General features: G+C 47.7%; 1 protein-coding gene across 2 annotated transcripts in view; it reads left to right on the plus strand.

Moving 5' to 3' along the window:
• Nucleotides 1–10,602, plus strand: part of zdhhc17 (zinc finger DHHC-type palmitoyltransferase 17) — a 104,998-nt gene extending 94,396 nt beyond the window's left edge. For both annotated transcript variants that reach the window (XM_070900105.1, XM_070900106.1), the window contains 5 exons: nt 397–490; nt 4,375–4,458; nt 4,545–4,702; nt 6,269–6,363; nt 7,930–10,602. In XM_070900105.1, coding sequence (XP_070756206.1) covers nt 397–490; nt 4,375–4,458; nt 4,545–4,702; nt 6,269–6,363; nt 7,930–8,068 — 570 coding nt within the window. In that variant the 3' untranslated portion in view covers nt 8,069–10,602. The remainder of the gene's footprint in view (nt 1–396; nt 491–4,374; nt 4,459–4,544; nt 4,703–6,268; nt 6,364–7,929) is intronic.
• The last annotated feature ends 4,896 nt before the right edge of the window (nt 10,603–15,498 follow it).

Below are 15,498 nucleotides of genomic sequence, written 5' to 3' on the forward strand. Positions count from 1 at the left end.
GAGTGCCGCACTGTCGGAGGGGCCGTCTTTCAGATGACTCGTTAAGCTGAGGGCCCCGTCTGCTCTCTCAGGTGGACGTAAAAGATCCCACGGCCACTATTTTGAAAAGCAACAGAGGGAGTTATCTTCGGTGTCCTGGGCCATTATTTATCCCTCAATCAACATCACTAAAAAAACAGATTATCTGGTCATGATCACATTGCTGTTTGTGGGAGCTTGCTGTGTGCAAATTGGCTGCTGCATTTCCCACATTATAACAGTGACTACACTCCAAAAGCATTTCATTGGCTGTAAAGCACTTTGAGGCATTCTTTTCGTTCTTGCTACAAAAATGTTTGCATCCCCTTACAAATATACAACACTCTGTTTCACCGCGGCTTTGTGTTTTCTGATCAGATCCAGAAGCCCATCCGTTCCAAGCACTGTGCTGTGTGCAACAGGTGCATCGCCAAGTTCGATCACCACTGCCCGTGGGTTGGTAACTGTGTGGGTAAGTCACAGCATTCATGCTGATTTCTGAAGCAATTGGGGGAACGCAGTCTGAGATCATACCAGTGGGGAACTAAAAGGCTAAACAAAAGTGGGATTACGTGGGATTTACATCACAGAAACAGGCCCAGTCGACCCAACCGCTCTGTGCCGGTGTTTATGCTCCACACCAGCCTCCTCCCACCCCTCTTCATCTCACCCCATCAACATATCCTTCTATTCCTTTCTCCCTCATGTTTATCTAGCTTTTCCTTAAATGAACCTATGTTATTCACCTCAACTATTCCCTGTGATAGCGAGTTCCACATTGCATAGGATCACACAGGATGTACAGCACAGAAACAGGCCATTCAGCCCAACCAGTCCGTGCCGGCGTTTATGCCCCACTCGAGCCTCCTCCTGTTTTTCCTCATCTAACTCTATCAGCATAACCCTCTATTCCCTTCTCTCCCATACGCTTGTCTAGCCTCCCCTTAAATACATCGATACTATTCGCTTCAACCCCTCCCTGTGGCAGCGAGTTCCACATTCTCACCACTCTCCGGGTAAAGAAGTTTCTTCTGAATTCCCCATTGGATTTCTTGGTGACTATCTTATATTGATGGCCTCTAGTTATGCTCTTCCCCACAAGTGGAAACATTCTCTCTGTACCCACTCTATCAAAACCTTTCATCATTTTAAAGACCTCTATTAGGTCACCCCTCAGCCTTCTCTTTTCAAGAGGAGAGAGACCCAGCCTGTTCATCCTTTCCTGATATGTATACCCTCGCATTTCTGGTATCATCCTTGTAAATATTCTCTGCACACTCTCCAGTGCCTCTATATCCTTTTTATAATTTGGCAGAACTGTACGCAGTGCTCCAAGTGTGGTCTTACCAAAGGTTTCGATACAGGCTAAGCATAAATTCTATACCTCTGAAATAAACATTCTAACTACTCTCTGGGTGAAGATGCTGCTGAATTCCTTACTGGATTTATTAGTGACTATTTAGTATTTATGAACTCTAGTATTGGATTTTGCTGGGAGGGTATTTCAGTCCATTGTACAAAGTGATGACACCCATATCCTGAAGAATGATATAAGATGATAAATCAGAATAGACTGTAATGATCTGTATCGGCCTTATTTACAACGACATAACTTCAAATGTTTGAGAGACACTCGTCTGTCAGAAATATTTAATAATCTTTGATACGGGGTTCTGAAAAGTCATCACTCGAAAGAATTATAGAACACTGCAGCACCAACGGAGGCCATTCAGCCCATCGTGCCTGTGCCAGCTCTGTGAAAGAGCGATCCCATTAGCCCCACTGCCCCTGCTCTTTCCCCACAGCTTTGCAATTTTCTCCCCTTCCAAGTGTGGGTACGGTAACGTGTTCCTGGACTATTAATCCAGAGACTTAATTCACATCCCATCCTGGCAGTTTGTGCACTCAAATTCAGTGAATTAAATCAAAATCTGGAATAAAAAGCTAAAATCAATCACAGCAACCATGAAGCTGTCGGATTGTCATTAAAAACCCATCTGGTTCACTAATGCCCTTTAGGGAAGGAAATCTGCCGTCCTTACCCAGACTGGCCTATACGTGACTCCAGACCCACAGCAATGTGGTTGACTCTTAACTGCCCTCTGGAATGGCCGAGCGAGACACTCAGTTGTATCAAAACTGTTTTATAGAAATTTACAGTGCAGAAGGAGGCCATTTCTCCCCATCGTGTCCGCACCGGCCGACAAAGAGCCGCACGGCCCTCAGTCAGCAGCCCTAAAGCCTAAAGGTTACATATCAACCCATGAAACATAGAAACATAGAAAATAGGTGCAGGAGTAGGCCATTCGGCCCTTCGAGCCTGCACTGCCATTCAATGAGTTCATGGCTGAACATGCAACTTCAGTACCCCATTCCTGCTTTCTCGCCATACCCCTTTATCCCCCTAGTAGTAAGGACTACATCTAACTCCTTTTTGAGTATATTTAGTGAATTGGCCTCAACAACTTTCTGTGCTAGAGAATTCCACAGGTTCACCACTCTCTCTGGGTGAAGAAGTTTCTCCTCATCTCGGTCCTAAATGGCTTACCCCTTATCCTTAGACTGTGTCCCCTGGTTTTGGACTTCCCCAACATTGGGAACATTCTTCCTGCATCTAACCTGTCTAAACCCGTCAGAATTTTAAACCTTTCTATGAGATCCCCTCTCATTCTTCTGAACTCCAGTGAATACAAGCCCAGTTGATCCAGTCTTTCTTGATATGTCAGTCCCACCATCCTGGGAATCAGTCTGGTGAACCTTCACTGCACTCCCTCAATAGCAAGAATGTCCTTCCTCAAGTTAGGAGACCAAAACTGTACACAATACTCCAGGTGTGGCCTCACCAAGGCCCTGTACAACTGTAGCAACACCTCCCTGCCCCTGTACTCAAATCCCCTCGCTATGAAGGCCAATATGCTATTTGCTTTCTTAACCGCCTGCTGTACCTGCATGCCAACCTTCAATGACTGATGTACCATGACACCCAGGTCTTGTTGCACCTCCCCTTTTCCCAATCTGTCACCATTCAGATAATAGTCTGTGTCTCTGTTTTTACCACCAAAGTGGATAACCTCACATTTATCCACATTATACTTCATCTGCCATGCATTTGCCCACTCACCTAACCTATCCAAGTCGCTCTGCAGCCTAATAGCATCCTCCTCGCAGCTCACACTGCCACCCAACTTAGTGTCATCCGCAAATTTGGAGATACTACATTTAATCCCCTCGTTTAAATCATTTAATGTACAATGTAAACAGCTGGGGCCTCAGCACAGAACCTTGCGGTACCCCACTAGTCACTGCCTGCCATTCTGAAAAGTACCCATTTTCTCCTACTCTTTGCTTCCTGTCTGACAACCAGTTCTCAATCCACGTCAGCACACTACCCCCAATCCCATGTGCTTTAACTTTGCACATTAATCTCTTGTGTGGGACCTTGTCGAACGCCTTCTGAAAGTCCAAATACACCACATCAACTAGTTCTCCCTTGTCCACTCTACTGGAAACATCCTCAAAAAATTCCAGAAGATTTGTCAAGCATGATTTCCCTTTCACAAATCCATGCTGACTTGGACCTATCATGTCACCTCTTTCCAAATGCGCTGCTATGACATCCTTAATAATTGATTCCATCATTTTACCCACTACTGATGTCAGAACAATGAACAATGGCGGAAAGGTAAAGAGCATCCGGCCCAACCAGTCCGCCACACACAACCGCGACATCCCTTGCACCGTAACATTCGACACCCCAACTGGAGCCATCCCATCTCCTGGGAGAAAAATATAATCCGCACGGACTGCAGCGGTGCAAGAAGACGGCTCACCACCACCTTCTCAAGGGGCAGTTAGGGATGGGCAATAAATGCCGGTCTTGCCAGCGACACCCACATCCCAATGAATTTGTATTTTAAAGTTGAAGATACATTATTGTCTCCTGTCTGCTGTTTAAAATCATAGAATCGCCTGAATGGCTCTATGGCCTCGCCCCTCTCTATCGCTAATCTCTTTCAGCCTCACAACTCCCCGAGATGTCTGCACTCCTCAAATTGTACCCTCTTGAGCATCCCTGATTATAATCGCTCCACCATCGGTGGCCGTGCCTTCTGTTGCCTGGGTCCCAAGCTCTGGAACTCCCTGCCTAAACCTCTCCGCCTCTCTTTCCTCTGTGAAGACGCTCCTTAAAACCTACGTCTCGGTTTCAGTCATCTGCTATGATTTCTTCTTATGTGGCTCGGTGTTAAATGTATCTGTTTTGTCTTCTAACACTGCTGAGAAGGGCCTTGGGATGTTTTACTACGTTCAAGGCGCTGTGTAAACGTTGTAGCTGAACCTTTTCTCCATGTTTTCCAGGAGCGGGGAACCACAGATACTTCATCGGATACCTGTTCTTCTTGTTGGGAATGATCATTTGGATGATTTATGGCTGTTTCTTATGTAAGTAAAGCGTAAGGACTAGAATGTGCTGTGCTGGCTCTTGCCGCAGGGTGATATTCATGGGCCGTTTCCCTTTGTAACCTCAGACTGGGGTATCCACTGCGAGACCAACTACCCGAGGGACGGGTTCTGGACATACATCACTCAGATTGCCAGCTGCTCCCCGTGGGTCTTCTGGATGTTCCTCAACAGCCTCTTCCACATCCTGTGGGTGGCCGTGTTGCTGATGTGTCAGATGTATCAGGTAAACATGGGACAATCCACTTCCCCAATCTCGGGTGTCTTCACATTTTGCACTTCTCGCGTCAGGTTTGTTGAATTGCGGCATTTACTCCTCGCTCTCCCCGTGGCGTGTGCCGTGCCCAGCCAAGGGGTTTTGACCGGCGGCATGCTTTTATTCTTCTGCTGATATCCTCCCCCCCCCCCCCCCACCCAACCCCCCCCCAAAAAAATCTGCACATCTCACCAAGACACATATCGGCCGTTCCTTCATCGTCACTGGGTCACAATCCTGGAACTCCCTCCCTAACAGCACTGTGGGAGCACCTTCACCACACGGGACTGCAGCGGTTCAAGAAGGGGGCTCACCACCACCTTCTCAAGGGGCAATTAGGGATGGGCAATAAATGCCGGCCTTGCCAGCGACGCCCACATCCCAGGAACGAATTTCCAAAAATTGAGGGGAGCTTAATTTACCACCATTTCGAGGCAGTTCGAGACTAAGATTTTATTTTAAACATCTGACCCTGTGGTTCCTCTCACACCGAGCAGGATTACTGTTGCAACAGCCCACCATCAGTTGGGTAAAACTAAGCTGTCTCACGGCTGTCTCGCTCACATTCCCTATTAGCGGGCAAACAATCCCAACTCTTGGTGAGTTCTGCTCCACAACGATGGCAAGAGCTGACATCGAATTATCAGAAAGCGACATCATTATGACCTCTCCCTTCCTCTGATACTATTCCCAGATGGAAAGCCAGGCCAGATCACCTGACTCGGAGTCACCATCAGCCGTGAGAGTGCAAATCTGGTTGACGTTTGCTGCTGATATTTTCCCCCCCATCTGGGCAAATGAGATTGGAATCGCCCTTCGGGAGGGATTCACCCGTGGGAATCTTATTTTCCCCCATTTTGTGATAGCGCTCAGCGTGATTGTGCTTAGAATGATACAGCACAGGAGGCGGTCATTCGGCCCTTCGTGTCTGTACCAGCCCTTTGACACAGCTATCCAATTAGTCCCACTCCAATGCTCCCTCTAATTATCGTTTGGGCCGCGTGGCCCCTTTAATGGGTAACACACGGCTTAAAGGGATCCTTGTCCCACTGCCCCTGCTTTTTCCCCACAGCCTTGTAAATAAACGCTGGCCTTGCTAGCGACGCTCACATTCACGAGGATAACTGAAAGTAGTATGGTTGTTCTCTTGTGCTTTGCTTGTGTCTGAGCCTTGACTATGTCTAAGGGGCGATCCAATGTTGGGACAGCTCTTTGCCAACTCTGATCCTCAAAACCTCCATCTCTGACCAAGCTTTTGGTCACCTGTCCTAAAATCTCCTTATGTGGCTCGGGTGTCAAATGTTGTTTGATAACGCTCCTCTGAAGCACCTTGGACATGTTTTACTGTATTCAAGGTGCTATATAAATGTAAATTGTTATATGATTTCCAAAAATTGAAGCTTTGTTTTAGTTTCAATTTGAAGAAAAGGCCTTAAAATGGCTCCAAATTTTAATACTAAAGTGTTGCACGCATGTTAGTTAAAAGTAAACTACTCTGTGTTGAAATGTTAACCAGTTTATTTCTGATTGATGAAGATCGCTTGTCTTGGAATAACTACGAACGAAAGGATGAATGCAAGACGCTACAAGCACTTTAAAGTCACGACAACCACTATTGAAAGTCCCTTCAAGTGAGTCCCTATTTGTATAAATGCTCTTGTGTGGTACTAATACTGTGCACTTCAGTCACCGTGAACTGAACTTCAGACAGCAGTTCACTGATTAAATCAAATCCGACAGAAACAAGCGGGGAAAAAATAAGTTGAAGGCCTTGTGATTCATTCAGTTCAAGGCGGCGGCTCACCACCACCTTCTCAAGGGGCAATTCGGGATGGGCAATAAATGCCGACCTTGCCAACGACGCCCACATCCCATGAATTTAAGTTCAAGGGGACTTTATTCCCTGGGGAATTTAAGTTCAGTTAAATAAATCTGGAATAAAAAAGCTAGTATCAGTAATGGTGACATGACTACTGGATTGTCGTAAAAACCCATCTGGTTCACTCATGTCCTTTAAGGAAGGAAATCTGCCGCCCTTACCCGATCTGGCCTATATGTGACTCCAGACCCACAGCAATGTGGTTGACTCTTAACTGCCCTCTGGACTGGCCAAGCGAGACACTCGAGGGCAATTCGGGATGCCAGTGAAGCCCAGAACCTGCGAATGAATAAAATCAAATGCCACCCTTTTCATTCCCGAATCGCAGGTTATGCCCATCAGGATGTGGCTGAGCAGGCTGTTGCTGTTTTCTGCAGCAAAGAGAAGATTGAGGTGTGACCTGATAGAGGTCTGTAAAATTATGAAGGTGTTTGATAGGATAGACACAGAGCAGATGTTTCCATTTATGGGGGGGTGGGGTAAATCCAAAACTAGGGGGTCATAAATACATAGAGCATAACTCATATGTCAGACTGACATATGAGGAGAGACTGGATCGACTGGGCCTGTATTCACTGGAGTTTAGAAGGATGAAAGGGAATCTCATAGAAACATATAAAATTCTGACGGAACTAAACAGGCTAAATTCAGGAAGAATGTTCCCTATTTTGGGGATGTCCAGAACCAAGGGGACATAGTCTAAGGATAAGGGGTAAGCCATTTAGGACTGAGATGAGGAGAAACTTCTTCACTCAGAGAGTTGTTAACCTGTGGAATTCCCTACCACAGAGAGTTGTTGATGCCAGTTCATTGGATATATTCAAGAGGGAGTTAGATATGGCTCTTAAAGCTAAAGGGATCAAGGGGTATGGAGAGAAAGCAGGAAGGTGGTACTGAGGGAATGATCAGCCATGATCTTATTGAATGGTGGTGCAGGCTCGAAGGGCCGAATGGCCTACTCCTGCACCTATTTTCTATGTTTCTAGGGGGCCATCAATATAAGACAGTCACCAATAAATCCACTGGGGAATTCAGGAGAAACTTCTTTACCCAGAGAGCGGTGAGAATGTGGAACTCTCTGCCACAGGGAGGGGTTGAGGCGAATAGCGTAGATGCATTTAAGGAGAAGCTGGATAAACACATGAGGGAGAAGGGAATAGAAGGATGTACTGATGGGGTGGGGGGAGGCTCGAGGGAGCATAAACATCGCCTTGGACCAGTTGACAATGGTCTGTTTCTGTGCTGCGCATTCGATGTAACCTCGATATATTCAGATGATTGAATTGTGTTTTTTTTTCTCTGTTTTTCCTCCCACCAGCCATGGTTGCATTAGGAATATCATAGACTTCTTTGAATTTCGATGTTTTGGTCTCTTTCGCCCTGTAATGGTGGACTGGACACATCAGTATACAATAGAATACGACCAGACGTCGGGCTCAGGCTACCAGCTTGTGTAGTGGGATCCGTGCCCACAGAGCAAATCATCACCCGCCATCAACCCTTCGAGCTGCTGCCTGACAGGTGCCCTTCATTTTCTTCTCCAGCCTCAACAATCCGAATACGTTGCTGGGAGGTCGTCAAGCCCTGTGGCACTTTCATCCGGATCCGTTGCATTTCAGAAATTCAACCAGGACAGTTTTGCTGCCTGTTTCCCCGCTGCTCCCTACACCCTTCCCCCAGTTACAATCACAGTGTGCTATAAGCTGACGGCAGAAAGGAACCCTTTATTTAAACAAAAAAAACACATCAAAAGTTATCTCTGTCTCCAATTCCGGAGTGAGAGGGACAACGAGGTCTGAATCCTGGAACCCTGATTCTGGCCCGTTGGTTCGAGAAAATGGCTACCCCAAATTGGTCGTACTTACCAGGAACGTGCAAAAAATGCGTCCTGTTTTCCACTGTGCTGCTTCTAAGCATTGCTTACATGGTACTTCAAATTTCATAGTGGAATGCCAGAAATCGATATCCGCGATTGTGTGCAGAGGTAAAATCGTAAACCCCTTTGTATCAGCCGGTCATCATTTTTAAATGCTTCTTTATTTTCCTGTTTTAATCATGGTTTTAAAAGATTGAATCGATGTCTGTCTCGCAGCTAAAAAAATAATTAGGTGTTAATAACCGCTGACAGGAAAATCATGGGCTCTTGCCCCTGCGCCTCGCTCGGCCGCCACTGGGTTGGTTTGCTCAGTTCCGAGGCAGACTGCGCAGCGTTGGAGCTATTTTTTTTGGGGGGTGGGGGGAGTGGGGTGGGAAGCTGCCATTGTCCATCTTGTGTCGCCAGGTGGACAGCGTCTCCCGTTGGTCAGTCGCGGAACTGCAGAGCCAGTCGCGGAGGGGCTGTCTTGTCTGCTTTCCTGCCTGGGGCGGTGCACGGTGGCGAGTAGCTCTCGGTGGGAGGGGGAATGAGGAGGAAAAACTGCATCTTTGTAAAAAAAAAAATTTAGATCCCGACTCGGAGCACTGTAATGCATTCTTGCGGATCTTTGTTCACGATTGTCTGTGGAAGTGTACGGACAGTTGTGAGTACGCGGAGGTAAACGAGCTCAAGAAATCCGTGCGGAAGGCTTCAAAAACCAGCTCCTCAAGCCAGTGTAAAGATTGGTTGTATCTGTACATAAATTATTTATCAACTAGAATTTACCCGTGCGTCATTTTGTCCGTTGTTAGTTTGGAGCCGCCAACTTTATCTTCACCCTCCACCAAGAGGCCAGAAAAGTGTAGGAATGTAGTTCATTGCTTCCTGTGGTGCTGCTGTTGATGGCGAATCAACCCATTGAGTTCACTGCATGTCTGATGCTTGGCAAAATAATGGTTCTTTTTTTAAAATGGCAGCTCCCTAGACTGTAGGACATAAAAGCATCACAACGGCTTACAGTGAAGTGTTATTATTCGCTCCTTCCCATTAGCAGGAAGATTCGCGGAATCTGTAAATAGTGGGTGTCCTGTGTTTGCAAAGTGCAAGAGTTTTTCAGTAGCTGTTTTATTTTGTAGTGGAATCCCCGCGTAGTGTGTAAGCGACGTATCAAATAGCGAGACTTTGCAGTATTGTAACATTTAGTCAAATTGAATGTTTGTATCAGGGTTTTAAAAAAAGAAACACACACACAAAAAGGCACCCTTCTCCCTTACGCAGGTTTGAGCACATCACCAGCTTGTGCTGGCGTGGGGGCGTAACGTGGCATTGGCGAGGCTCTCTGGGGGTGAAACCCGGCACTGGTGGTGGTACACTCTGCCCGATCGGCTTCGGTCAGGCTGAAGATCGGGCAGGGAGTGAAACCGGCCCGGGGCCCAATGTTCCCTCTGAGCCACGCGGGCCGTGCAGTACTCTGCGCCTCCCGTGCAGACAGCTCGCAGTTAAGCGGCTTGAACCGCGCGTACACGGAATTTGGAACTGGGCCACGCAGCCCTTTAAAGGGGAGCGCACCCCTAGAAAAAAATGAACGGGGACATTGCCCGAGGGGGGTGTTATTGACCCCTTTTGCGCCACATCCCGAGGTGGAACTTACCCCCTCTCTAAAGTTTAATACACTGGTATTTATCATGATGACTTTCCCTTTGTACATTGCCTTTCGAATAACCTGTTATTTCCCCTCACTTAGAATCTGCTGACACAGCCCCAGGCCAGCTTATCATTTTGTCGTCGTGTGTGTGTGTGTGTGTGTGTGGGCAGGCGCCCGAGTCTCTTACCTGCAAGTAATTAAGAGTTTCACGTTCCACTAATACTTGGAAGACACTACATTCTGCAAATTGTGAATATTTCTTTGTTTTTGTATGAGATTATTTATAACTGTGCCAAGTGGGTTATTTTTTTTTGCCACTATCCAGACCCTTTATGTACAATGTGGAGAACAAAACTATAGGACTGTAATATGTTCAAATTAAAAAAAAAAAACTGGCTGTCCTTATGATGGTTGAATCAGTTTGTCAAATTTTGTAAATTATTGAACGAATAAATCAGCTGCATCTCGCCATTCATCGCTATCAAACGTGACTTGCTGTCTGCAGCCTGTTTTTTGTGTGACTGCTGTCGGTCGCTGGTTGAAGTTTTTACGGTCGTTGTCAATCCTTTTATCCGATCCTCCTTGTGATTTGCCTCCCATTGGTATATCTGCGTGCTTACAGCGTTTATTTGGAGCTTTAGTTAGAGTTTAGAAAAATGAGAGGTGATCTCACTGAAACAGACACACTTCTTACAGGGCTTGACAGGGTGGATGCAGGGAGGATGTTTCCCCCGGGCTGGGGAGTCTAGAACCAGGGGTCACAGTCTCAGGATAAGGGGTCGGCCATTTAGGACTGAGATGAGGAGGAATTTCTTCACTGAGGGTGGTGAATCTTTGGAATTCTCTGCCCCAGAGGGCTGTGGAGGCTCAGTTGTTGAGTATATTAAAAGCTGAGATTGATAGATTTTTGGATATTAAGAGAAGCAAGGGATATGGGGATCAGGCGGGAAAGTGGAGTTGAGGTCTATGATCAGCTATGATCTTATTGAATGGCCGACTCCTCCTAATTCTTATGTAAATGGCTGGGAGGTGCACTTTGTCGATCATGCACTGTGTGCCAGTGGTGGAAGGCCCGGGGGGTGCTCGGGCTGCTGCTGGAGGGTCAATAAACACAGCGATGGACCTCCATCCCCCAGCTTCCCTCACCCGACCCTGGCCCCCTTCTCCCCCCCCACCCCCCACTCCCCCCCTGCTCCTAATTCCTATATTTACCACCCGCTTTGGCGCGGCACTCATGAGCAGCCCAACTCCGAAGCAGTCTCGATCCTGACGAGAACCCTGGGGGCTGCCACCCTCCTTGCACCATCCGCAGGCTCCCTCGGACCCGGGGGTTGCTCGGGCTGCTGCTGGAGGGTCAATAAACACAGCGACGGGCAACCATCCCCCAGCTTCCCTCACCCAACCCTGGCCTCCTTCCTCCTTTTCCCCCCCCCCCCCAAGGACCCCGACCTCCTTCCTCCTTTCCCCCCCCCCCCCCCAGGACCCCGGCCTCCTTTTCCCCCCCCCCCCCCAGGACCCCGGCCTCCTTCCCCTAAGCAGCTTTCCCGGCTAAGCCACCAGAGGAACCCTGGTGTCGGTCGGGTCCATACAACAGGTGGCCCCACCGAGGAGACCCGGCCAACCCAGCGCATCTGACCGAGCCCCTGAATTGAATCATCTGGGCGATCAGTACCCCAACATCCATTGACCCACCCCGGTAACTGATTCCCACCCTTCTGAACTCTACCAACGTTCTTTTCCACTTTCTCTTTTGCCGATTGTTGATGGTCAGTCAGTGTGTTCCATCTGAAGTCAAACAACTGTCCAAGGAAGTTGAAGACCGAGCGGATTATCCAGTCAATTGGCAGGAGCTGGTTTGGTTTTTCTTTTTGTGAAGTGTGGTGACAGCAATGTTGTTTATTTACACTTAACCCCACCGTCCAAGCCTAGCACTGCACTGCACTCAACTCCACTCACTTCTGTTCCCATGTTCCTGCCAACATTCTCCGCTTTACTGTCCTTCCTGTTCTAAAGCCGACCCGAGGCCTTCGCACTGTTCTGTTGGCCCCATCTCCTGTCTCAACTCTGTCTACTCTTCCTCCCTCCTGGCATCCACTTCATGCTACGCTCTGCGAAGCACCCGGTAAGTTGTAAAGGAGGTAACGAAAAGGAAAAGCTCAATCAATATTGAGGCTTTGGTTCTCACAAGGTTCTATTTGGTCACTGGCACTCACCAAAAAGTTTGCTTCTTTTCAAGTGTCAGCCGTGGCTCAGTGGGCAGCACCCTCGCCTCTGAGTCAGAAGGTTGTGGGTTCAAGTCCCACTCCAGGGACTTGAGCACAAAATCTAGGCTGACACTCCAGTGCAGTGCTGAGGGAGTGCTGCACTGTCGGAGGTGCCGTCTTTCAAATGAGATGTTAAACCGAGGCCCCGTCTGCTCTCTCGGGCGGACGTGAAAGGTCCCATGGTGATCTTAGAAGAGGAGCAGGGGAGTTCTCCCCGGCGTCCTGACCAATATTTATCCCTCAACCAACATCACTAAAACAGATGATCAGATTTGCTGTTTTTGGGAGCTTGCTGTGCGCGAATTGGCAGCCGGATTTTCTCTATCACAGCAGTGGCGACACTTCCAAAGGTACTTCGCTGGCTGTAAAGCACCTTGGGACATCCTGAGGGCATTGACGACGCTGTATAAATGCAAGTTCTTTATTCAATTTGTTTCTCCCATTTATGAATTGGTTCGAGGTTGGGTAAAACAGCCCTCCAGTTTGCTAGACTTGGCCTTTTGAGCTCACTTCTGTTCAGAGAGCTGATGTTCCTTTTGTCGCTGACTCGGCAAAACCGTGAGGAGGAGCAAGATGCTGAGGAAATAGAATCATGGAACGGTCACACCACGGAAGGCCATTGGGCCCGTCGAACCCGTGCCGACTCTGTTAGTCCCACTCCCCCGCCCTTTCCCCGTAGCCCTCCAATTTTATTTTCCTTCAGTTACCTATCCAACTCCCTTTTGAAAGATAACATTGAGTCTGCCTCCACCGCCCTTTCCGACAGCGCATTCCAGATCTTCGCCATTCGCTGTGTTTAAAAAAAAATGTTCTTACATTGCCTTTGCTTCTTCTGCCAATCACCTTAAATCCACGTCCTCTGGTTCTCCACCCTTCTGCCACTGGGAACAGTTACGCTCCAGCTACCCTGTCCAGACCCCTCATGATTTTGAGCACCGTGATCAAATCTCTCAATCTTCTCTGCTCCAAGGAGAATAACCCCAGCTTCTCCTGTCTTATCAACGTACCTGAAAGCCCTCATGCCTGGAATCAGGCTCATAAATATTTTCTGCACCTTCTCTAAGGCCTTCACATCCTTAAAGTGTGGTGCCCAGAATTCGGCAAAGGACCCCCGTGTCTTACACAGGTGCATCATCGTTTCCCCAGTAAAAGCTGAACCGGTCAGATATCGCGTGTATTGGAACGTGAGGCTTGGACGATCAGTTTGCAATGTGGCAAATTCCCAATTTATTTTCTATGTTGTCAGGAGCGCAGAGTAAAGGAGCGGCCCTTTCTCACGATGCTAGTATCTGACAGTAAGTCAGTCTGGACCCACTGCAGTTCCAGCTCCGTGGTAGATGAATGTGGGAAACCATATTTGGAAATGGTGTTTGGTTTGGGAAAAGCCTGAAAAGAGGTAAAACTGCGAGGTGGTGGGACACAAAGGCCTATCGAAAAGAAAAGGACCCGAGACACCCACGGCAACCCAACAGTTGAGACTGGAGGCAGGAAACACTCGGGCTGTGCTTGCTTTATTGTACTGTCTTTTGACCCAGGACAGGATATTGGGTTAAAAACAGAAAATGCTGGAAATCTCAGTGGGTCAGGCAACATCTGTGGAAAGAGAAACAGAGTTAAAGTCTCAGGTCGATAACCCTGTGTCAGAACTGGCAAAAGTTTGAAATTAACAGATTCTTAAGGAGCACTGAAGGGGGAGGGGAGGAAAGGACAAACATGAGAAGGGCAATGGAAAGCAACAAAGATGATCAAGGTAAAAGAGACAAACAGAAATCCCGTCTGGGCATTCCTAGAAGAGAAGTGGCAGTGAGTTAAACATAAAATCCTGACGGGACTGGGCAGGTTAGATGCAGGAAGAATGTTCCCAATGTTGGGGAAGTCCAGATCCAGGGGTCACAGTCTAAGGATAACGGGTAAGCCATTTAGGACCGAGATGAGGAAAAACTTCTTCACTCAGAGAGTGGTGAACCTGTGGAATTCTCTGCCACAAAGTTGTTGACGCCAGTTCGTTACATATATTCAAAAGGGAGTTAGATGTGGCCCTTATGGCTAAAGGGATCAAGGGGTATGGAGAGAAAGCAGGAAAGGGGTACTGAAGTTGCATGATCAGCCATGATCATATTGAATGGTGGTGCAGGCTCGAAGGGCTGAATGGCCTACTCCTGCACCTATTTTCTATGTTTCTACAAAAGCCAAATACTGCAGAGGCTGCATTGGGTGCTTTGCACACCCACCTTTTCTGCAAAGTGACAAAATGTTTGGGCCTCATTTAGCAGACTGGCTGTAGTTCTGCGGGATCTTGGGGCTTTGGAAAGGGTGCAGAGAAGAGCCACAGGATTGATTCCCACTTTAATACACCTCAGCGACCCAGATAGGCTCAACGAGCCGGGTCTGTAAACTTTAGAGAGACGTAGACTTGGGCGATTTGATTTGAGCTTTATAAAATAATGAGACTCGATTTGTGTTTGCGTGGACCAATAATTTCAACTGAGTAGGTTGGGGAGGACCAGAGATCACGCACACAAGTTATACAAGGGCGAGAGCTGTTGGGGGCTTTTCCCAGAGAATGGTGGACCCATGGAACAGGCTGTGGCTTGTGTGGTGAACACCCATTTGATGAATTCCTTCAAGTGGAGAGAACCGGACCTCTTTTTCTGGCTGGGGCAGAAAACACCTCGGACACAGAGGTAGGTGCCCTGTAATATAAATCAGAATCTAGGTCATCTAGATGAGTTTCGATCACCTAAAGGGGTCTGAGAGGAATTTCCCAGACTACTGTCTCCTAATTGGCCTGGAGTTTTTAAACTTTCGCCCTTCCCAGGAGGTTACATGGCTCTGTCTGGGGAGTGTCAGTGTCCTCATGCACAAGGCATCACAACTGCATGGGACAAGGTAGATAGATGGGCCAGTCGGTCTTTTTCTGCCCATCGTTTTTGCATGTTTGAAGAAACTCAAAAGTCTTCGGCGTCAGGAAATCCTTCTCAGGCCATTGATCTCTTTCTGACAGAAGACCTCCTTCGAACAGTGTTTTCTGAGGACTCGACTGCCCAAGGTATCTAGGAACCCGTTAAATTGTCTGAGAACTATTTGGAACATGAATCTCTCCAGTTCTGTGGTCCGTTTTCC

The sequence above is a fragment of the Pristiophorus japonicus genome, chromosome 15, assembly GCF_044704955.1.
Source record: "Pristiophorus japonicus isolate sPriJap1 chromosome 15, sPriJap1.hap1, whole genome shotgun sequence".
NCBI lineage: Eukaryota > Metazoa > Chordata > Chondrichthyes > Pristiophoridae > Pristiophorus > Pristiophorus japonicus.